Source organism: Chaetura pelagica, unplaced genomic scaffold, assembly GCF_000747805.2.
Source record: "Chaetura pelagica isolate M959 unplaced genomic scaffold, ChaPel_1.0 scaffold531, whole genome shotgun sequence".
In the NCBI taxonomy this organism is placed as follows: domain Eukaryota; kingdom Metazoa; phylum Chordata; class Aves; order Apodiformes; family Apodidae; genus Chaetura; species Chaetura pelagica.
Window position 1 is genome coordinate 4530146 of NW_009952362.1, and position 24216 is coordinate 4554361.

Below are 24216 nucleotides of genomic sequence, written 5' to 3' on the forward strand. Positions count from 1 at the left end.
TAAATAGATATCTTGGTGAAAGTTTAAACAAAAATACAGTTAAGTATGCCACCTTTGGTCCCACCCACACAGCCTTAGCTAACTTGTTTTTAGAACTGTAGGACTGAAGACTGGTTCTCTCACTGAGGACATAAAACAGTATTTGTGAAGAAGAGGAGGATCACAGGTGTCCCAGAGCCATTTGTTCTTATATGGTGTGAAAATGATTCTCCAATATGCTTTCAACTGTTAAACTGTTCTTATAGCTCAAATGATTTCTCTACTGTAGCATCCAGATTTTTCCTTTACCTCATTTCTCTTATCAAGCTGGGCTGATCATTTGAACTCAACTGAACCCGCATTCATTATCTCAACACGTAAGCCTGATATTTAATTCTTTTATATGTGAGAGTAACTTTCAGAACAGGGAACTCTGGGTAACAGATAAGCTGTGTCCTCCAAGTTAATGCATGGTGTTTTGAGGACTCTTGAAATCAGACTTACAGCAAATCTTTTAAACCAAATGCTTCCCAAAGAGAAATATGCCTTGAGACTTCTCAAGATGATAGTTTTCTCCACATTTTTCTTGTGCTGGGTTCAGACCATGTTTGTTGGAAGGAATGACTTACCTGCAAACAGTACAGGCAAAGCAGCTTGGATGGTAAGTTTTTCCCAGAGCTGTGACTACTTCACCTTCCACGAACTCCCCACAGCCGTTGCAGCGGGTGCCGTACATGCGCTGGTAATCCAGGGTGCAAAGATACTCCCCATTCTTAATGAAAAAGCCCCCTTGTGCTAAGTCACAGCCACACACTGGAAGAAAAAAAACAAAACAGAGATCGGAAAAATGTACCTACTGAGGATGTCTGCAATAGTCTATGCTGCCAATAAATGAGATGACCCTAGTGGTCTTGCTTCCTTAGATCAGATTTTTTCTTTCTCCTCCTGTCACTATGTGCCTTAACATCCCAGGAGATGGTTGGTGTTCTTTGGTGCAAGAGAGCTTGTAATGAAAACTTTCCTTGAAGGAATAGACATAATCATAACTTTCACATGCTTGGTCCTCCCCAAGAAGTCAGTTGCCTCCAATCATCCAGTTAATCATGTTATCAGAGTTATTTGTACCCATGAAATCTTGCTTTAATTTCTGGCACTGGAGGTGAGCAGAAGAAATGAATCCATAAATAGGACAGATTTTACTATTTTATACACTAGCATACATTTTGCCTGCAACTGTGTCTTTTTATTTTAAAAAGCTTTCAAGGCAAGCCGCTGAATCTTTTGGAAACAATGAATATTTTAGAAATCTTGTATGGTTGAACAAAGGACTTGAACCTATTTCATATCCCACAGCAGCACCAAAAATGCTACTTGCTTCATGCTAGCTTTAAAAAGTCCTCTTTATTCACTGCAGTGAGAAAGCATAAATAGGAGCTCCTAGATTAATTTTTAAACGAAATTATATGACTGCTCCCAGGCATTTTGGTTTCAGCCACTCCTCCTCTGTATATTGCTGTATCTGTGTAATTCAGTAAGAACAAGTTCTCTTCACAGTGGTCTAGTCTGCTAGCTTAATTCTTACTCTCATCTCTCTTAATAACATTCAAGTACAAGCAGATCAAATATCAGAAATATCAAATATTAGAAATTCTGATTATTAAGGGAAAATAAATAGGCAGCATTCTATGTCTCTGCAGTTACAGAGTCCTTGAAAAATCAAAATATGGAATACACACTGTTTTCCAGGGGACCTAGGTTCAATTTATCTCTCTGCCACAAATTCCAAGCACAATGTTGTATACAATATTCATTCTATCTCTGTTATTATGTGCTAATATCTTACTAGCTCTTTGTCTTGAAAATTAAAATCACAAGGTGTTTAGGGCATGTATTGCAAATGCTCAGTTCTTGCTTGTTGCCAAGGCTCAGAGGTCTAATGAGTGTTACTGTGACAATAATTAATAGAACAATGACAAACAGAATGCACTAAAACCTAACCGAGAATTGAAGCAGTATCAGTGCTAGCATTCTTCCAATTTCCCATTTCTACATAGAACAGTGTTAATATTTCATGTGCAGACAAACTACATTTCATGGTGGCATTAAATTCACAAGCAGCCAAAATTCTTATCAGAGACTTTGGTGAATTGCAGAGAACTACTGTTGAAGTTCTATTATAATGCTGTAAAATGCTCTAAGCTGGTTTTCAGGTACACCTGCAGAAAACAAACAAACAAACAAAAGCTCTTTCATTCTTACATTTCTTTTCTACTTATCTCCATTTTGTTTAGAATATTATTTTCAGACTAACAGTAAAGTAGCATGCAACCATTAGGCAGAAAATACTGTTACCTCTCCACCACATCACCACTTCATCTTAGACTCTTCCTGAGTTGGGGACCAGCCAGGCATTTTCAACTGGAGGTCCAGAGACAAAACCTAAGCTTTTGTAAAATAGATTTGCTTCTCTAACCAACCTGTGGTGGATCCTTACAATTAAACCATGGAGTAACAGAGAGTACTACTTTAATGCTTAAAAGTTATTAGGGGTTACTTCAGTATTCAGACTATTAGATCCTGTGGTTCTGTTAGATCTTGTGGTAGGAGCAGTGTGCCCAGGTGACCAAGAAGACAGTGCTTCCAGCAGGAGTAGGGAAGTAATCATGCCCCTGTACTTGGCACTGGTGGGGCCACAGCTTGAGTACTGTGTTCAATTCTGGGCAACACAGTATAAGAAAGACATTGAGGTCCTGGAGCATGTCCAGAGAAGAGCAACAAGGCTGGTGACTGGTTCAGAGGGCTTGTTGTACAAGGAGAGGCTGAGGAAACTGGGTTTATTTGGTCTGAAAAAGAGAAGGTTCTTTACTGAAAGAGTGGTGAGGCCTTGGAATGGGCTGCTCAGGGAGGTGATGGAGTCACTATCTTTGGAGGTGTTAGAGAAGCTTTTAGATGTGGCACTTCAGGAGATAGTTTAGTGGTTGTGGTAGTTGGATTATGGTTGGACTCAATAATCTTGAAGTCTCTTCCAACCTTACCGATTCTATAAATTCTATGAACTGGAGTACTGCCATGGCATGGCCAATACTAGATGTTTCAGAAGCTGCTAAGTTTCATAAAGAACTGTGGAGTACTCATGTCTATGCAGAAGTTTCTTCCTAATCTACTTCACTTTGTAATTTAGCTTGTAGCTTTACTATCCAAAACTATATATATTTCAGCTTCAAGCTGAAAGCTCTCAGAAGTCTATATCATACAGATTACTATTATTATAAAGAAGCTCCCTTTCTTGTCCTTTTCTGTATGAAGTCTGCTTTCCACCCAATCTCTTATTCTTTTTGTCAATAACTCAGACTGAGTTAAGTTCTTTCATACTGCCAAGTCATGAATTCAGACACTGGCAGAACTGCTCATGATGTGAACCACCAGCAGACTCATCATCTTTGTCATACTCACAGCAGGAAGCACAGACCAATCTGCAAGAATTAAAGACCAGTCCTGGCAATCTCACATTACAATGAAATTTTGCAGACAATTTAGTACATGTTCCCATCACTAATCACAGCTTTAAGCTACATGGGCGAAACAAGGGTCACCCCAACTGTCAACATCCATGGTTGCAAAAATGCTGTTCCAGCAGGCTGCTTTCACTTTGAGTCAGAGATCAAATCAGAAAGGATGAACATGACTCTACCCACACTTGGTGAACAATGTGGCGTAAAAACTGGAAGGGATTTAAGCATCTTTTTTCTTTTCTTTTCTTTTTGCAACTGTGCAGAAGTCATGCTTCTGACAACAAATCCCCTCAATCTGAAACATACTGCTTTAGCACACATTTTCATGGCCATTGGAGAAATACCACAGAAAAAGATGGACCAGTTGTGATTGCTCTTATTATAAACAAAGACCATCTGCCCAGTGTTGTTCATGCTACAAACAGCAGAAGCAATGAAGAGCAACCAGCTGTGATCTCTCCATACATAGAACAAATCCCAATACTGTGATCTAGACAATTGCTCTGATACAAATATGTCAAAGAAAAAAGGGAAAAAAATATAATTAATAAGTAAAATTACGTTATTTTGGTTTTCTTTTGCTGATGGGAAAAACAATTTGGAAAGAACTAATTAGTGGAGCCAGAGTCAATAGTGATGCAGAAACTATGCTTGAAAAGGCAAAAGTGAAAAGTGTTCTGTAAACATCCATCACATGGAAATAGTTCTATAGGAAAGCAGTAATTTCCCAAGACCCTTCTTGCTTGATAGCATGGAATAAATTCTGTTTTGCATGACCAGAAGTTCCCTTCTGAAACAGGAGACACTGGGGAGCATTCTATTCCCTGAGATACTACAAGCATAGAGACCAAAAAAAAAAAAAAAAAGTTTTTTTTAAAAAAGCCTGCATTTTTCTTTAAATTAAAAAAAAAGAAAACCTTGGGGTATCTCAGTCTTTTTCTCAGAGTATGTATATCAACAAAGTATGTATATCAACAGATTTCATATGCTCAGCAGATGATCCTGCCTATCTTCATGAACAGAATAACCCAGAATACAGTCCTGCCTTGCACTGTATGGAGAGAACAGATTTACAAGATTTTAGTCTCTTGAACTACTCTCTGGAGCTACAATGTTGCAACCTCGGAGCACAAAAAGATTGGAGGCACCGTCAGGGCTACTGTCAGCTCTCAAAGCCAGCCTGGGTTATTATGACAAAACATAGCTGCTCAAGAGCAATCCTGTGATCTCCAAGGGACTGGGATTATTCTTAAACTAAGTAATTTCCCAACTTTAACTGACGTGATAAAAATTAAGAAATCAGATGGTTTCAAAGTGAATGGAAGTAGGATTTGATCCTACTGAGCATTCTATAGGATTTCCATAGGGTTATTGTCAGGCAGAGCTGAAAAACCAGGTCTTTAGTTAAAATAACTGCATGGTGATGTTAAGTAAGAATTCTTCCAACACTGAAGAAACAAAACCACACAAGCAGACTCTATGAGTGTAGGCTCTCAGTTTGCACAAGTGAATGCTATTCATTAAGAAAAGTCTAATGATCTGCTTTTTCACCATGTATTAAATAAGGTGCAAATTCAATTTCCTGTTGGGGTTTCATTTCTTTCTCGTATTTCTAAGCTTCATAGAATAATGGTGCTGTTCTTAAGCAGGAAAATATTCATACAACATTTATTTCTTAGGACATAATGGATTTCTTGTTTAAAGGTAGAAAGGAATTTGGCAGTATTTCAGTTTATTATCTACATCTAAACAAATACCCAGGAAAAATCTGGGTGGTTTTTTTTGCCTAACAGAGACCTTAACAAATCCTGTATTGATGAAAGCAAGGTTCATTTTCTTATTAAAGTTTAAAGTTTCCAGATTTCAAATGAACTAAGTCTTTCTCTGCATTTGTTTTATTCCTCTTATCAACACTGTTATTGATGACATGACCTCCAGTTCCTTAATTCATTTAAAGAACAAGTGTACATCCAAGTGTCATCAGAAGACCACATAGAATGGTATATCTCAGAAGCCACGTTGCAGCTCCAGCATTGCAGAAAAATTACAAGGCACCATTAAGAAATTTCATACAGCTTTTTGCAAAAACTGTAACAGAGATCCTGATAATTGTCACACTATTGTCACTAGAGATGTTTTTCTTTGCCATACACTGATAAGTGATGCATTTTGATCCAAGCTGTTTGGAACTGTGACCAGCATTCCCAGTGGTTCTGGAGTCTTTTCTCATTTCAACAGATTGACTTTAGAAACAACTCTGGGAAGTCAAAAGAGCCTTACATACATGGAACAAATACAGGTGATCTTAAATTCTGCTTAATTATCTAGTCATCAGCTGGAGCTTAGCAGCTAAATTAATCCCTGTGCAAGAAACTGCATTTCTCCCCTTCAGGTATGAGAAGCATCCTCTAAGCTTCCAGCCAGTCCCGTCTCTTCCCTTGAAAAAACCTGACCCTCCATTTTAAATATCCTGCCTGCATGACTACTCAGTGCCACTGTCACTTCTCATGGGGACCTTGAATGAAACCCCTAAGCATTTAAGGCAAGCATTTGCTCAGCTGAAACCACTAGTGGTGACTGAGTTTCAGATGAGTTCAGAATTTTAAACTCATCAACCCCCCCAGTCAACACCATGACACTGCCTTTAGCCCTACTATGTCAGCTTTCTTTGGTTTTCTCAGTAACACTGGAGATTCAAACAATACTGCACAGGGGAAATTTTCCTGCCTGCACCTGACTTTCGTATATTTAAGTATTTCCAGAAATCTAACAGAGAACAGCTAGTACCTGATCTCAACAGCAAGCAACAGGCATAAATAATACAGTGATGTGACAGCTTCTCAACTGAAACATCTATGGTTTGTGCACCAGGATGCAAACAATGCCAATGATCATTCAACCATTTAAAACACCTTTCACATTAAACTAAGCACTAGGTGAAGATCAAAGTTATGCACGGGTCTGTGAGAAATGAACCTTGAAGAAAATGCAATTGGTGAAAAAATGTCAAAGTTCAGTCCGAGGTAACTTGGCTGTAACTGTCTAGATGAGAGATGTCTCCAAAAAGATTATAAATAAGCAAACCAAGGATTAGTAACAAAATGACCTACCCCATTCATAGACTTATGAAACAAGCCAGGTAAATTAAGGATACATCGAATGTAAATCCAAGCAACTTGTCATAGTCTCGTAAAGATGCTCTGCCCCACACATCAAGCACATGCAAAGCATCTTGCTGACCCTATGTTTTCAAAGAGATGTAGCAGGTCATTAAAATCTGACATGGCATATGTCAGCACTCATCAACATCAGCCAAACAGTGCAATTAATTTCATTTCCTGTCAAATGTTTGATCACTGAAAGAGACCTCAGGCCCAACTAAACTAAGATCAGTATCAACCAGTTTCCGTTAGTAGCATTAAAACCCCGAGAACAAATCAAGGATCCACTTTAGAATGGGATGAAACTGCTTGGGATTTTTTTCCTGTCAACATCTAAAGCAAAAAATTAACAATTCAGTGTTTTATATTAAAATAGAACAAATAATTTGGAAAAAAATATCCAAATAAAATAGGGTGCTGCTATTCACAACAAAGAAAAGGGCAGGAAAGTATCAGATGACAGGAAAACAGTGTGAGGCAGAGCTACAGGTATAGTATGAGCCCTACTGTCAAAGACCAGTCACCTCACCCAAGGCACATCTTCAGCAGGGAGCAAGGAATTATCAGGAATTCTTATGGAGACTGTTTTCACAAGTGCTGTAGATGACTGGGGGCTTTTGCTGCCAAGAGATTGGATATAGTTTAAAATTGTTTGTACCCGTGAAACAGGCCATTGTCATCCTGAAGGTTATTGCCATTAATGAAACATTAACCCTGTTGCTTATGGGTTATGGGAGTGATAGGATCATTTTGCAGGAAACCAGCCTATCTTCCAACAAACTTCCCAAGCCCTTACCCCCTTACCTGAACCTGACAGGAATCACTGCAAGACAAAGAAAAGGCTTCAAGACAAAGCAGCTGATATTCAAATACAGAAATGGCAGTTCCTTTCACAGCTGCAGCTGAGGCTTACTTTCATATCAAGCTACCTGAATGTCTGAGTTCACATCCCATTTCCTGACATAGGATAAATTTTAACCTCTGTTAACTTCTCAGGAACAGCAAAACCCGATTGCTCCCCACATGTTCAAAAACTGTTCAGGCTGCTCTTAAACATGGTCTCACTGCCCCTCATTAGGTCTCACTGTGCACACAGATAACAGCTGCCTCACTTTTTGCTTTTTCACTTGATTTGTGTAGTAATCTCTTCAGCAACAAGTGTATCTCTTTCATTTTCACTCTTAAGATCTCAACTTTATCTTCCTCATTCCCTTACCTAGCACTTGCTACCATGGGTAAAGCATGCAGAGCTGTAATTCTTCAAAATCCTGAGTCAGATTCCTGGAGTCCTGACCATCCAAACCAGAATATTGTAACATTTCTGTCTTTTATATTTCTGTTCCGGTACTAGAGCATTTCATGTTCGTATTTACCAGTGTTTTATATTATACTGACTAGGAATGCTCTTTTCCTTAAATGAAAGCTGAGACATTTGGGTTTAGGAAAAAAATGAAAACACAAACACTTGAGAAAAATCAAAAGACTTAATAACGTTAAAGGCTGTTTCAATAACCAAGCTGAAAAAGGGGAGTTCACAAGCTGGTAAGCAGAACCATGGTGTATTCAAAGAGAATTACAAGCCTGGAGAGCTTTTGTATAATGAAGATTCTTTGGTTCAGTGACTCAGAGCTTCAAGGGACCTCATATAATTTCCCAATGCTCAGGAACGACCACATTCTATCCACCAGTTATGGCACCATATCCACAGATCAGTCTCTGTTTTGAAGTATTTGTGGAAATGCACAGTGCACTAGGTATCTACTACAAATATGTCCTCATATTGACACTGAACTATTAATAGCACTAACTACCCAGCACACAGTTTGCAGCCTCCTCCTGCCACCACAGAAGGAATCTGATGACAGATCAAAGGTCAAAGAACTATTGATTTAAAACACATTCCAGCCTGTTGATACAGTGTCTGCTTACATGACCCTAACTTCTTCACAGTCCTTCAAGGGAGGAAGATCCAGTTCAAAGTCAAAGATTACAGAGCATCCTGAAATGTAAACTTAGGAAGCCTCCCCCTTAGCTGTCAGGCTCATGGAGCTGCAGATGATGTAGCCTTGCAAAAGTCATCACATAAAAGAAACAGACCCATGCTTGGAACCTAAACACACCACAGAGGAATCTGGAAATACATATTTAAGTGAGCTTTCCTAAAATAAGCTTGAAAGACATCCAACTTAAAACAGACAAGTTAGTACATTTGTTCCATAATTAAGAATCTGCTTTATGCTAATTTATAAGTGTTCAATAGAATCTAAGTTTCTTCTCTGTGGGATACTTCATATTTATGGAATCCTTCCTCTATGCCAAGATTTGGCTTTGCCTTATAATCAGCTAGAATATGACTTGGTAACTATCTTTTGATATCTGATATCTGTATAGCATCTACAACTTTCATGTGCAGCAAAACATTTCCGCCTGGCATAGCCTAATCAAATTGCAGACATTTATGACAAAGACTGAGGACCAGAAATCTTCAGCATACTACACATTCTCATGGCAGACCTGCTAATTTATGAGATGAGTTTTGGTTTTGGAGGGGTTTTGTGGGTTTGTTTCTATTTTTAGTTTAGACTACTATATGGAACTGTGTTCCAATTTATATTCAACATCAAGAACAGGGATACCACCTACTATTTGAAGTACTCCTACCACAAATATTACATTACCTAGTTAAGATAATCCAACCTATCTCAACATGTACCAAAATCAAGCTACATTACGTTGCTACTATGAGAGTTTAAAGCTTGTTCTGTTAAGCAATACACTGTATTGAAACTAGCCTTTCCCTCTAACCCAGATAATGAATCACAGGCTTAATAATAAAGTCTTATCACAGCAATGTTGCTAACCTCAAAGTTTCCTCTCCTAGTACATGCAATAGGATAAAATTAACTATAATCAACTGACAATGACAGAAAATTATCATTTGTATCTGTCCTGGTTTGAGCCAAGATGAAGCCAATTTTCTTTTTACTGACTTCTTTTTTTTCTTCATTGAATTCTCTTTTAAGCAGCACACAAATTTTGCAGCTAGTGAACTGATAATTTCTGAACATTTATGTCACTGCTGAGAGACCACGGACACTTTGCTCTGCTTGTTGCATCTGCTACTTCAGAAACTAAAGGAGCAGAAGAGTCATATCTACAACCCTCCTGTAGGGAGGAGTGTACTAGACAGATGGCGAAACTGACCAAAGAGAGTATTCCATCCCATATATAAAGTCAGGGATCACAGAAGTCAAGGCCCTTCCATTCATGGCTGGCAAGTGGGGAGGACTCTGGCTCTCCATCAGCGTTGATCCCTAGGCCCATGCATTCCTGACCCTGATAAGTCTCCCCTCAGCTCCTGTGTGCTCTGCTGCTCTCTCTGAAGGGTCTGGGACATTTCAGAACTGCTCACAGCTTATGAGAATGCTGTGGGAATTGCTAGAGGAGGGGAGAGGTGATAAGGGGTTTTGCACATTTCTGAACAAACTTGTATAGAATTGTACATTGTTCTTTTATCGTTAGTATTTAATGAAAGCTGTCTGGCTTAGTTCACAATCCAGAAAGTCTCTTCCCTTGTTTTCTCTCTCTTTTCCCCACCTGGGTGGGAGAGGATTGAGAGCATTTTTGTCACTGATTTAATTGCTGATCCTGAGTCAAACCATAACAGTATTAGACCACAATTTAAATTGATATATTAAAATGTCTGTTCATGAATATTGTAATTTAGGGCCTGATCCTATGCACTTTACGTATGTAACAGACACTGCCATGAACAGTCTTAGGTTTTCCAAAAGTGTTATTCACGTACATAGATGCTTACATAGAATTTCTTACAAGAAAAATCGTTTTCCCTTCCGTATAAGCTACTAATTCATTCTTATGAATGTTAGTGCTCATGAAAGACAAAAAGTAAAACAATGAGGCCTCCAGCCCAGTGTGTTCTCCCTCCCAACTTCTCATTTAACCCTTCTTCCTCTTAAGTATGTTCCTTCCATTGTCTGGTACCCATTAACAATTTGGTATTGTAAGAACAGTGTACTCCTTGTGAAACAGAATATTTATTTATCACATCTGGAGGTAATGCAGAATCCAATTAAACTCACACTTATGACACAAAACAGCATAACTCCTTGCAAGGGGAGTTATAAAACAGCCAAAGACAACTGCTCTGAAGCTGCTGGGACTGCACTCCTAACTGGCTCTTAAACCCCCTGTCCATCATTCCCCTGTTAACTCCTGCTCCGAGTCAGCTGCTGACTGCCTGAGATTCCTTGCCTATCAGCAGGCCAGCAGAGCTCACCTCCCGGGGGTCAGGTCGCACCATTTTCAGCTTTTTGGTTTTTTTATCAGCTCTTATCTGGAGCTACAAATAGAACTAGCCAGCCTTGCCAGGGAGATAGGACAAACCAGCTGTATACACTTGGTTTTCAACAGGCAGGGAGTTACAACTAGCTGCACCTTATCGTGGGGATATGGGAACATGTCTGTTGGTGGACGTTTTACTTGCCATCTTTGTCAGGAAGCACTTACTCTATTCTGAGAAAGATTCCACAGATGTATACAGCACTAAACGACAAGGGAAGACAGCTGATCACACAACCTGACATGTGAACGTGTCCTGAGCTGGCTGCTGCAGCGTGGAGACTCAAGCCACCGTGCTCCTGCAGGGGGGGGATTGCACAGTGGAGGCTTGAAGTAAATCGGGGTGGTTGGAGGGTCTCCAACAATAGGAAGGCCAGGAGACTCAAAGTCCACACAGGCTGAGACCTAAGGGAGTCAATGAAGCCCAAAGAAAGAGGGAGGCTCACACAAATGAGTTTCCAAAAAAGGGAGTTGCAGAAAATTCCCGGCCGTGAAGGGCAAAGCCCAGAGAGCCAGGGAGCCCAAGGAGCCTGGGAGACCAAGCGAGGGGGAGCCAGAAAGGGAGGGAGGCTCACGCAGGGAGGCCTGGAGCAGTGGGAGGCTCAGGTGTCCCACAGGGGTGGAGAGTCAGGAAGGTCCATATGACGTGGGACGCCCAAAGGAGAGTTGGAGCAGCCAGATAGAGTGGGATGCCCAGAGAATCTCAGCTTGTGGGAGGAGAAGCCTGGAGAGCAGAGACCCAGCAAGAGGTGGAGGCCCAAAGGGCAGAAGGAGGAGGCCCAGCCCCACAGACAGAAGGCAAAAGGGAGGACCTGGCCTGTGTGTAGATATATGTGCATATATGTATATACTTACACATACAAATCTGTATAGATATGCACATATATATGGTGTGTACATGAGCATGCATACTGCTTATTTCCTGAACTTAAACAAAATCTATCCACAAGAAAAACAAGTAAAGAGAAATTTTTGGCCACTCAGCTTAAAAGTTTCAGCTCAGCTTTTTCCAAGGGTCACGCTGTCAGCACAGGTGCTTGTCTCCTGCCCCTTTTGAATCGAGCCTCTGCACTGCTCACTCACTGAACACACCTCTCCTAAAATGTGTTAGACACCCCTTGCCCCAGGATATGCTCCTCAGCAACCTCCCTGCACATTTCTTTTGGATGTCAGTATCCATCAGGGTCTTTTTGGTGGTCTTTTTTGAATGCAGGTACTTACAATCAAGTTAAAAGGAGCTTAATTTTCATAATTATGTCTAATGAAAGGCAGTGGCTGCTATTAACACACACACACACAAAAAATCAATATTTTTCCAAATCCTCTAAAAACACATAAAAACCTACAAAAACCAAAATTTTCTTACATATCCTTATGCTATACTCCTTTTTACCACATCACACTGTGCAGTCTGAATATATACTTGCCCCATATATGGAAATAACAAAAAATACACACAACACAACATTTGAAACCAACTCAACTATTTACACTGGATTTCTGAGTGGCTGCTAGCACTGTACTTTTCTCTTTGTATCTTTTGTGACACTCCGTAGATAATTTCATCTAAGGTCCATATGACGTGGGACGCCCAAAGGAGAGTTGGAGCAGCCAGATAGAGTGGGATGCCCAGAGAATCTCAGCTTGTGGGAGGAGAAGCCTGGAGAGCAGAGACCCAGCAAGAGGTGGAGGCCCAAAGGGCAGAAGGAGGAGGCCCAGCCCCACAGACGGAAGGCAAAAGGGAGGACCTGGCCTGTGTGTAGATATATGTGCATATATGTATATACTTACACATACAAATCTGTATAGATATGCACATATATATGGTGTGTACATGAGCATGCATACTGCTTATTTCCTGAACTTAAACAAAATCTATCCACAAGAAAAACAAGTAAAGAGAAATTTTTGGCCACTCAGCTTAAAAGTTTCAGCTCAGCTTTTTCCAAGGGTCACGCTGTCAGCACAGGTGCTTGTCTCCTGCCCCTTTTGAATCGAGCCTCTGCACTGCTCACTCACTGAACACACCTCTCCTAAAATGTGTTAGACACCCCTTGCCCCAGGATATGCTCCTCAGCAACCTCCCTGCACATTTCTTTTGGATGTCAGTATCCATCAGGGTCTTTTTGGTGGTCTTTTTTGAATGCAGGTACTTACAATCAAGTTAAAAGGAGCTTAATTTTCATAATTATGTCTAATGAAAGGCAGTGGCTGCTATTAACACACACACAAAAAAAAAATCAATATTTTTCCAAATCCTCTAAAAACACATAAAAACCTACAAAAACCAAAATTTTCTTACATATCCTTATGCTATACTCCTTTTTACCACATCACACTGTGCAGTCTGAATATATACTTGCCCCATATATGGAAATAACAAAAAATACACACAACACAACATTTGAAACCAACTCAACTATTTACACTGGATTTCTGAGTGGCTGCTAGCACTGTACTTTTCTCTTTGTATCTTTTGTGACACTCCGTAGATAATTTCATCTTGTGAGTTTAGTGTTGTTCTACTGTTTCCCAAATAAACAGAAAAAATTCAAAGCAGCCAGACTCTAACTGTGGCCTAAATACGTGAAACTGACTGCTGACACAGAACTGCATGAAGCAAATAAAATTGGAAATAATATTAAAAGACCTAAGATTCTTTTAAAATCTCTTTCAGGTATCATTATCTACGGCATAGCTTGCACCTGGTGAACAGTAGAAAGGAAAACGAACACACAAGTATTGAGAGTAGAATGGGCTAATTTTGAGTCTTCTACCACTTCTTGAGGGGTGTCAAATTTATCCACCCTACCAAAAACCCCAAATGTCTCATATAATTCAATTAAACTGTAGATGCTTGCATAATGAATTTGCTGTGTTTGGTCCTGATGATCTTGCTGTTTGTTCAAGTGTGATTCTGTCATTCCATCCCCATTCTTTACTCACCACACCCACAAATCCTTCAGATATTGAGCAACAAGAATACCCTCTAATTGGCTGACTGCAGGAAGCATGACCTGTCACCACTGGTTCTAGGTATATTTCCATTGACTGACTCATGTTTAACAGATTAACACCAAGGTCTTACCTTTGCAGGTGAAGCATTTGATGTGAAAGTGTCTGGCCTGAACACGGAGTACTTCACCTTTACATGGCTCCCCACATTTATGGCAGTGGATGACTGGCTTTTCAGAGGGGTGGTGAGGCTCCTGAGGATGGGCCACTGTAAAACAAAACAATATGATTTAAATCCAAATGAAAACAATATTTTTCCCTGTACATCAATCTGTGTTCTCAGACACTTTTCATCACAATACAAATATATTTGTCTAAAAAGCGACCATAATTTTTTTAAAAAAATACAGCCTTTTCATAAACCAGTAGTTTAAGCCATTCACATCAGCTACAACCTCTTTCCACTGAGGCTGCCACGGAAAGATGAGGAAAAATTCCCTACACAGTTTCAGTGTCACAAAGATCTTTCATACTGCCTAAGCTTTTCTTCCCAAGAACATGAATGTGTGTAATTCAAAGAACACGCAAGACAACAAGAACTGGGCTATTTCCATGCAAGAAAGAATACAACCCAAGCAAAAAGGAAGCAATTCCAAAACATGTTTTGGGAAACCAGATGAACCAGGCAGCCTGACTTTGCATGCAAATTACTACATTAAATATAACTTTAAACATCTCCTTTCTGCTATAGCACATACCTAACACAGCGAAAGCACATCTGTAGAGAAAATAAGCCAACATTATTTGCTTCTACTAAAGGTTTTATTACTCCACATTTGGCTTTTGTAAAAAATGTTTACCTTCCTCTTCAGATGTGTCTTGTGGCAGCCTGGAGCCCCAACAGAATGCATGGATGTAAGCTTCAGCAAGAGTGAGCCTCAGTTGTACTGTCTGAAGTGGAAGGTATTACCCAGAATGTTCCAAAACAAAACACTGTTCCTTCATAGCTCCCTCCCACATCCCATTCTAGCAGAAGAAAGTTGTCCTTATAATATTGTTCTCAAGCTAGCGATGCTTATCAGAACATTTCTGAGCAAACACCTCTCTGCTCACACCTCTGCCTTTCCATCATTCCTGTCCCACAAAGGATTGACTGCTGACGTACCTACATCACTGTCACTAGGAATCATCTTCATTATTTTATCTCAATGTTTTCTGGAGCTCTTTACCTGATAAATTTCAGACATCTCCAAAGACAGTATTATCCCTTGTTTCAAGTTACTGCTTATGCAGCAACATAACAGATACTTTGCTCCTATTTACTGAACCAGTTTAATCCTCTTCCTCAATTAATTCCTAAGGGAAAAGCACCATCACTGCATTACATCCTTCTATGTTACTCTCATTTATAAATGCTAAGAAGTTGCTATAATTCTGCATTATATAAATATAAGATTAATAATAGAAAAGCTTAATATCTGATTACAGGAACAACAACATCAAGAACAGACAATAACAAATACTCAATGCAGTAATTTCTGCATGAAATTCCTGTCTAGACAAACTAATACGGCAGCTCCTATTTTATTCTTCACCTCCCTACACACAGCCTCACCCCAATTTTCAAAGAAAATGGCTGAATTCTTCTACTCAAGCACAAAGGCTTTAATACCTTCTCCTCTGGGAGCCTCATTTCAACTATAGCACTTTGGAGTTACTCAGCCCATACTGGTGGACGGAACACAGGTCACAATGCCAACCAGTATCTCAATTAGCAGCTCCATTTAAATAAGACCCCAGCAAATGTGTTGCCCTGAATGAACCTCATCTAATAATCTGCAATGCAAGACTATATCTGGAGTAGAAGTTATTATTCTTCCAAGCAAGACTAACTATCAACTTGTAACCAAGGAAACACGTAGTTCATGCAGTGAGAAAGAAAGAAAATAAGAGACAAACAGAGAAAAGCGCTAGCAAATGAATTATGAGGGAAATTCCCTCTCAGATCCAGACAGCCTGAGATGGGCCTGATGCCAACTGAAGAAAATGTAACAGAATTTCTCAAGTTGCTCAAATGAGCAAATGGATCAAATATTTAGGTGAAAACTCCCGAGAACTTAAATGCTGCCTTGTGAAATCTGTACCTGCAACATTTTGCTCTCATGTGGAGGACACCCTAACATATCCTGCATGCCAGCATCCAGATCTTCTGGTATTTATCTGAAAGGCAAGCTTTTTTTCTTTACTAGAGCAGTAGTAAATGTTGCAACTTTCCAGTTCTTCTTTTATAACCACTGAAATGAATACAAATACTGCTAGTTGCTATTTTGGTTTAGAGACTGATCTCTTAAGTGAAGCTAATTATGGTGTTTGTCTTACTGGCCTCAATTTGGCATTGTAGGTCAAGACTGAGTAATTGACTTCTGCTCTCCTGCAAGGAATTGCTTGTAAGATTTTCCCTTTGGATATATGCAAAACATACAAGGCTTCTCAGTGGCAGAGTTACCAGTAAGGACAGAACAGCAAATTAAAGAAAAAATAAAGAGATAGAACTTCACAAGCAGCTTGTTTAAATGTTCAACGTTCAAATGTTAAATATCCAGCCAGATTACTGGACATGTAAACTGGAAGCTGTATGATGACTAAGATAGTAACAGGTTCCAGTCACTATAATCAGTGACAGGGCATTAATTTACAATCTGGATAACCCAGGTTCCAACCCCTGCTCCACAACAGACATCTGGGCTGCAGATAACATGCCCTTAGCTCTAACAGACCGATGGCAGACAGTGAAGTTCTGCTGGGTCTCTGAGCCTGCAACCTATCAGTTAAAGTTCAGGTTATCTAAATGGTTTAGTTGCTCTGTGTCTTGAGTGTCCCTGACTGTAATCCAGGTATTACAGTACTGTTAGCCTCACCCTACTGTGAGAATAAATACAGAGGACAAGGTCGCCAGGCACAGGGATGGAAAGAGTCACACAAGCACCTAAGACAGTCAGTGAGTCCTCATGGTCACATATGCCCTATTTCCAGAAGCTGCATTCATTGGAAAGTGCATGAGTGGCCAAACACTAAATTGAGGCACTGCAATGCCTTTAATGAAGTTTCAAATCCAAATATAGTAACACTACAACTATCTTCCAAATTAGCACAACGTATTGTAAAGAAGAGACACTATCAGAAGAATGCATTTTTTATTCAGTACTGGGGCTCACAACTGTCTTCATACAATAAAGCACACTCTTATTGCATGGGTAGTATAATACAAACACAAGTATTTACCAGTTCCAGTATGTTGATGTGAACTGATACCTTCCTACATACAAGTCAAGTTGATTAAGTCGACACATTATTTTTTTTGTCAGTTTAGCCAAACGAGTATAATAAGGTATATGGATCCTTTTGTGTAAGATTAAACACAACGTATTCCTCTCACTCAAATCAGTAAGGTGTAGACACTAACACAATGACCTAGTTTCAAACAAATACTGTTCCATCAGAAGTACCCAGGCTACTAAGTGAACTGGTTTTTAAACTGGTTATAGGCAAACCAGTACAGTGTCTACACTTGAAGCAAGGGATGCTGGAAGCAGGCATTGAGATCAAATAGGTGCAACAGTTTATTTGAATATTTGTTATTTTAATTCCTTCAGCACTTTCTAAAATTAACTATGAAAGCTGTGGTACCTGTAAAGGTCCAAGTTGTCACAGTCTTTACAATTTTGCAGAGACTAATTACAAGGGATCATCAGTAAAACTTTTCAAAAATTTCAGGTTACTTTATAGCAGTTTTAACTTCCAGTTCTTTTGAACACTGCCTGAAGACATTTATTTTTCTTAGTTAATAAACATACATGAGATATGTAAAGATGAGCCATGTAAAGATGCATGATGAGATATACACAGAACTTTTCAAGAATAGGTTGAGACTTCCACACTTGCTTACAAAACCAGCTTATGTGAATAATTAATTGTTTCTTAAGCCCATTTGGCTTCCAATAAGACAAATCAATGTCCCATTAAGTACCTGATTTACCCAAAGTAACATGTACACTGGCTGGGATAACTGGGAAGTCTTGATTACATTGTTTTTTGAGGGGTAAAATCAATGTCACCCTCTTCTATGAGGAAGTCTTTGCCATTGGAGAATTGCTTTGTCTTAACATCTATCCATAAACACATCACCGTGATTTTTGTAATTCCTTACATTCCTTGTGAATCAAGGTTGATTTCATTACATTTTGCAATTGCACTATATGGATGTAAATTCAAAGCAACTCTACCAGCTTGAGAGTACTCATTACTGCATTTTATCAAAACATCTCAAAATAATCCCAGATCTTCAAAGAAAAAAAAAGAAATAAAATAGAAAAGGTCAGTAACAACTCAATGCTCATGTGAGAAACTTAAGTCAGTTTCTGAGAAAAATTCAGGAAAAAATTTGCTGTGCACAGTTCAAAACTGTCCTGTCAGTGCTTCTTCACATAGAGCAGATCATTGTACAAAGGTTTAATAGCAATTACATCTTTTGCTGTATCAGCCAGAAAAGGGACCTCAGTTCTCATACCAAACCCTTCTGAAATGGAAATTACAGCAACTACCTGAAGAACAATTGTTGCTGAATGAAAGAAAACAAGAAAAATAAATACTGCAGCCTCCTGTACTGATGATTCTCTACCTTAAAACAGAACTGTTAGGAAACCAGAGAATCAGACTAAGTGACTCTTAGCTGCAGATTCTTGCTGGCAAGACTCCATGTCTCTGCTGCAAGCCACAGAATACTTCATCTTTTTATTGGAAGTCAGAAAGAAGCTTCTGGGAAGTGCCTTGCTATGCATACGCTGCAAAGCAGAGGTCACAGCAAAATAGGCTGCATTCAGTTCTTCTTAAACTGAAGTAAAAAGCTGCTTTCTCTGAATTTAAACATAGGGGGATATGGACTTTGTTTTCTTAAAAGTGAATTTTCTAGTTTTCATATTTGCTTGCCTACCTTCACAAATAAAATTGTGAGTTAGGCTCAGTTAACTCTAATAATATTGTAGCAGGTGTAACATCTAACTTCATTATAGGATATATCATTTCTATGACTTCTAGCTCTGCAACCTCTAAGCAATTTTGCATAGCACTGAGAACATGTTGTGCCAATAGCAGCACAGGCAAGGGGACTCTCAGGATTGCACAGCTGTGTCCTTTATAGCTTAAGGAGTGGCCTAATACAGACAGTATGCTCTGAAATGCTATCTTTCAATTTGCTGCTGTGAGTTCTTGGCTGAATACTGAACTGTCAAAATGGAAAAGGAGCAAAAATATAATGGCATGAAACTATCACCTTTTTTTTTTTTTTTTCGCTAGTCTGCTTTATTTTGCCTCAATCCTTTCTCATTCCAGGAATTAAAGTAAGATAGCTATGCTGGAGATTGCCAGGGTACTAAATGCAACCAAATCTTACTACAGGCAGCAGTGTGCTCTCCTTTCTCTCTCTGTAGTACCCGATATGGCTTTGGATACCATTTCTTAAATTAATTTACAGGATTTGAAATTCAAACTTGCAGGTTTTTAGAATCAAAATTCCTTCAACCTCTGATAAGGTCAAGTGGTTGTTCTGTAACTCTGGCTGGGCAGCCACTTACTCAGGACAGGCCAGAGGTAGACAGGTAAGCACTGTGCACAGGATGACAAGCTGAAAAAAGCTGTTCTGGGATGAAAGATGCTAGAGACACACCAGAGAACCAAGTTCAAAAACCAGATGTGGCTTATCACTTCTCCATGCTCTCTTTGTAAAGAGAGGAGAAGGAGTTTCCTCCTGTCCTTTCTATTTCTCAGAGGTCAATGTCTGTAACCTCTGGTTTGTAAAGCCTGTCTATAGCCTGCACGCTTTCTGAGGAATTCCTCTTCCATGAAAGCCCAGCACAGCAGAACCTTGAGGAGTTACTGAAACAGCTATTAAAAAGAAGGAATGAAAAAGGCAGTGTCATTTTGCTTATCTGCAGACTCTGTTCTTGAACCTTAAATCTGTAAGAATCCTATCAGCAAAGGTGACCAAACAGTGACTGAGACTGAAATCAAACCTCCCAGCTGTCAGGAACAGATAAAGAAGTTACTGCAGCCATAAACCACAGGTATCACACAGGGATCTTTGAGATTTCCAGGGCACCCTGGAAGGAGGCACTCCCATAAAGAGATCCTAGTGAGCTGCATGCCTACATGTGTATGAAAAAGCCTGGGGCAAAATCCAAAACTGTAGCTTGCTCATAGTATCACTATTCAGATCATATCTAGAGAATCATTTAAACTCCTTCCTGTAAATTTATCTGTATTACTCCTACAGTGTGCCAATTTGTCTTACATCTATTTTTGCTGGCTACATATAAGCAGAGTAGCTATGTTTTTTAAAAGGCAGGAAAAAAAATCTTGAGTTTGCAGTTATTTGCCATAATTTTAACTTTTAAAATCTATTTTCCATTCAAGTATTGTTCTTTTTCCCTTACAATTATCCTGCTGCTGAAAACAGCAGGTGCAAAGAAGACCACAGTAGCATGAGAATACTGCAGGGCAGTATCCCTTCAGGCACTGTAAAGGCTGGTGCCCTAAAAATGGCCACGCATGGTACGTACATACCTGCACATAAGCAGCATACTAGCCAGCCAACATAGTCATATTGACAGGGCAAGACATCAGCAGCTCTTGCCCGGGTTAACTCATGCTTTTTTTTTACTGGGCATTGGTGGGATGAAAGTTAGAGTTTAGCAAGAAGGGGAGTGCAGGAAAGAAGGCTGGATTATCTGAGAAAGTCATGTAAAGATCCATAGCATAGATCACACCTGTTCTGGTTTAGATTCAGAAAGAAGTAATACTTACCCCAAATCCTCTGTCTCTGGTTTTATTCTCTACTAATTTAACAAAGAGAAGACCTAATAAAACCAAATAGTTTTCTTATTGAGAGATGGAGAGTCCTGCTACAGTCTCCTATTCAGTTATCACCATAACACATATTTCTCAGCCTCAGTTCTTCAGCTAGAATAAACAAAGTACACCAGTGGTATCTGTCTTCAAAATAGCCAGATGTGGGGTTGTCTACAAGACAGTAATGAACAGGTTTGTATCAATTCTCTCCACACCACTATCACACCCCTTGGCAGGTGCTGTAGCAACTAAAAGATTTTCAGAAAAAAAATAAACAAGGACAATTGTTAAGAAAAATTACAAACCTTTCAAAGAATCATGAACAGATTGTTAACTGAGTATGACCAGAAGTTGTTTTCAGCTCAAGCAGAGAAAGCAATAGGCAGTTCTAAGACTATTTTCAGTATTGAAAAGGCACTAACCTTACAATGAGGTACGCAGCGAGCTAAGACGTGCTGTGAAACAGATGATGTTGAAACAAATGTTGAATAAGCTAAGCCAGTCTTTGAATCAAAAACTGCATTACTCAACATGGTTGTTAACAGATGGATTACTGATTAGTGGTTAGCAAACTAAAGGGAAGAAGCATAAAGTGAATTTAATCTGTCATATTTCTACATTAGTACAGAATCATTTTTCATGGAACAGATCATGTTACAAATTGGGTGATAAAAAGATAGTGAAGCCAGACTGTCTTATTTCATGTTCCAAGAAAGACCTTATTGACCTTCATCACACATGTAAAGAGTAAGAGAACACTGAAACAGACTGCCCAGAGAGTTTGTGGAGTCTTCTTCTCTGGAGACATTCAAAATCTCTGGATTTGTTCCTGTCCAATCTACTGTAGGTATTCCTGCTTGGAGGAAGGGGGGAGGGAAGGGCTGGACTAGATGATCTTCAGAGGTCCTCTCCAACCCTGACAACTCTGTCTGTGATTTTCTGTGAAAAAGTCATGTGAAAAGTGAGAACTTTCTGTGAAAGTTCTCTGTATTTACTTAAACAACTGACTTACTAAGGGACAGTATTTCAAGACAATCAATTCCTTTCAAAACTTACTATCAAAGAGCTCGAAGCTCGTGATAAAGACGTTTCACACATCTATCATCTCATATAGCAACTGTTTATCAGCCTTGTAAATAGCAAAAACATGTTGTTTCAGTTATGCCTTCAGCACACCCACCATGCACAAAAATATTCCGTTACTATTTCAAAGAGTATTTTGTTGTGCATTTGGTTTGTTGGGGTTTTTTTCTAACAAAGGACAGGGGTGATAAGAAATTCAAGCACTCCTAAAAGTACTCTGAGCAACTGTCTCATATACATCACTTGATGTCTGTATCAAAATCTGACTCCATAAAAGAATAAACAGAAGTGTCAAATTATTCACTGCAAATCCTCAAGGCTGCACCAAAGCAAGATGCTGAAGTTAGCAGAAAAAGCAATTGCCTTTTCCAGACAGCATGGAAATACTGTCTTACTGATGAGTGGTGGTTATCCATCATAGCACTCAAATGTCCAGCAGGCCCCTTCCTCTTTGCTACCTTAACAGCAACACACAAGGGGATTTTAGTCAGCAGCAAATTCTAGTTACAGTTCCCCTACACTTCCTTTTTTGAGTATTCCATACAGTAAAAGGAATTAAATTATCTTTTGAGGTAAGTCAATACAAAAACGGTATTGTAAAAAACTACCTCTCCTGCTATTTACCCTGAGATCATCTGAGGAAGAACATCGGCTTGTATAAGACAGTGGTCTCCCAGATACCTTTTGGTATCTGCTTAATGTCATATCACTGCTCGATGCATGTATGAAAAATAAGGAAAAGCCTGCACTGAAACAAGCCTGTGATAAAGATATTTCAAAATGGGATCTGTAGGAAAATCTCCCCCCAGTTACCATCAGCAATCTCATCCAGGGTTTTCTGCAAGACCCTTGCAGAGACCTGCTCTCAGCCATAGGTTTTAAACTATGGAAGTTCTGCCTCCCACACTTAGGATCTCTTCTTCAATGAAGGACCTTCTGTATGCCCATCATTCAGTACTGCCTTCACCTCTGGCATCCCTAAGAACTGAGCTACACAGCCTCAAACTCAAATAGTTTTTTCCTGAGCAACATAACTCTTCCATAAGGCTCCTTACTCCCAGGATAGTTTACTACATACAGAACTGATAAAACAGACTTTTTAGAGGTCCTGTCCTGCAGTTAATTGCCCATCTTGGCATCTAGACCTTAAAACATTTGCAGAGTACAAGTCAATTCCTTGAGGTATAGTATTTCAACAGCAAATAATGGTGAGATCTGTAAGTCTACCAACTTTGAACACTATATGGTAAATAGACTATCATAGAAAAATCACTGATACGGTGCTCCTGAGTACAGCCTGTTCCTCTGGCTAGTACTTCCAAGTGCTGGACAGCAAGTATGTGCTCTTAAGTCCATCAAAACCTGGCTTGAGGTGCCTCTAGAGAGAAAAAAATCAGAAATGCAACTTCTTTGAACAAACAGGCCATTTATTGACTCTTGTTTGAGCCAGCAGTAGTAAAAGACACCTCTCACTGCTCTACAAGGCTGCAGTTACGTTTGGATCACTTCTTTAATTTGAAATAAGTTTAAGATCCTTCTGTACCAGCTCGTAAACTAACACAACTCTCTACAATACTGCTGCATAGATTATACTAACATCTGTGATACGGAACTGGTGCTAACAGCACTGGGAATTAGAGAGCTATCCCACTGACAGTGTTGATAGAACCTTGCCTATCAGGCTCTGGTATAGCATAAACACAACAACATTGCACTTCTGAACACCTGGCGTTACTTGGTTTGACCCTTAGTTTAGCATTTGCTCCTCACTTTGCAGCTCTAAGGAGATTCCTCAGCTTTCTTTCTTCTGTTTTCCTGTCTATATGGAGCATAACCACGGATAACATATACAATTCACCTACACAAGGCATTTATCATTTCTGGGTTTATAGTACTTTATGATAAGGTCATTTAAAAGCCAGTATTATTTCCCTCATTGTAGTCTCATACACAACAACACTGTTAACATGCAACACAAAATCACTGCCATGAATAAAATACATTACTTTGCTGCATCACAAAGCCTCCAAAAACAGTCTGATTTTGAGACAGAACTCAAGCACTTACTTAGCTTTAAATCCCAGTGATTCAATTAGACTCAACAAGATACTCTGCTGAACAGAATAGGCTTAAGACAATGCCTGAATGTTCTCCTCAGCCAGATCCCTAGTGAGCCTGAAAGCTATCCAGGCTCAGTGACGGGAAGGATTAATCATCTTTTTGGGGATACTGACTGTTCTCTAGGTGGAAAACCAACTTTG

The 24216-nt window shown here is 39.4% G+C and overlaps 1 protein-coding gene across 1 annotated transcript in view; it reads right to left on the reverse strand.

The window, feature by feature from the left end:
• Positions 1-24216, reverse strand: part of ABLIM1 (actin binding LIM protein 1) — a 128339-nt gene that overhangs the window by 84392 nt on the left and 19731 nt on the right. Inside the window, exons 2-3 of the mRNA XM_010007943.1 lie at positions 14103-14237; positions 609-792 (exon numbers count right to left, since the gene is read on the reverse strand). Coding sequence (XP_010006245.1) covers positions 609-792; positions 14103-14237 — 319 coding nt within the window. The remainder of the gene's footprint in view (positions 1-608; positions 793-14102; positions 14238-24216) is intronic.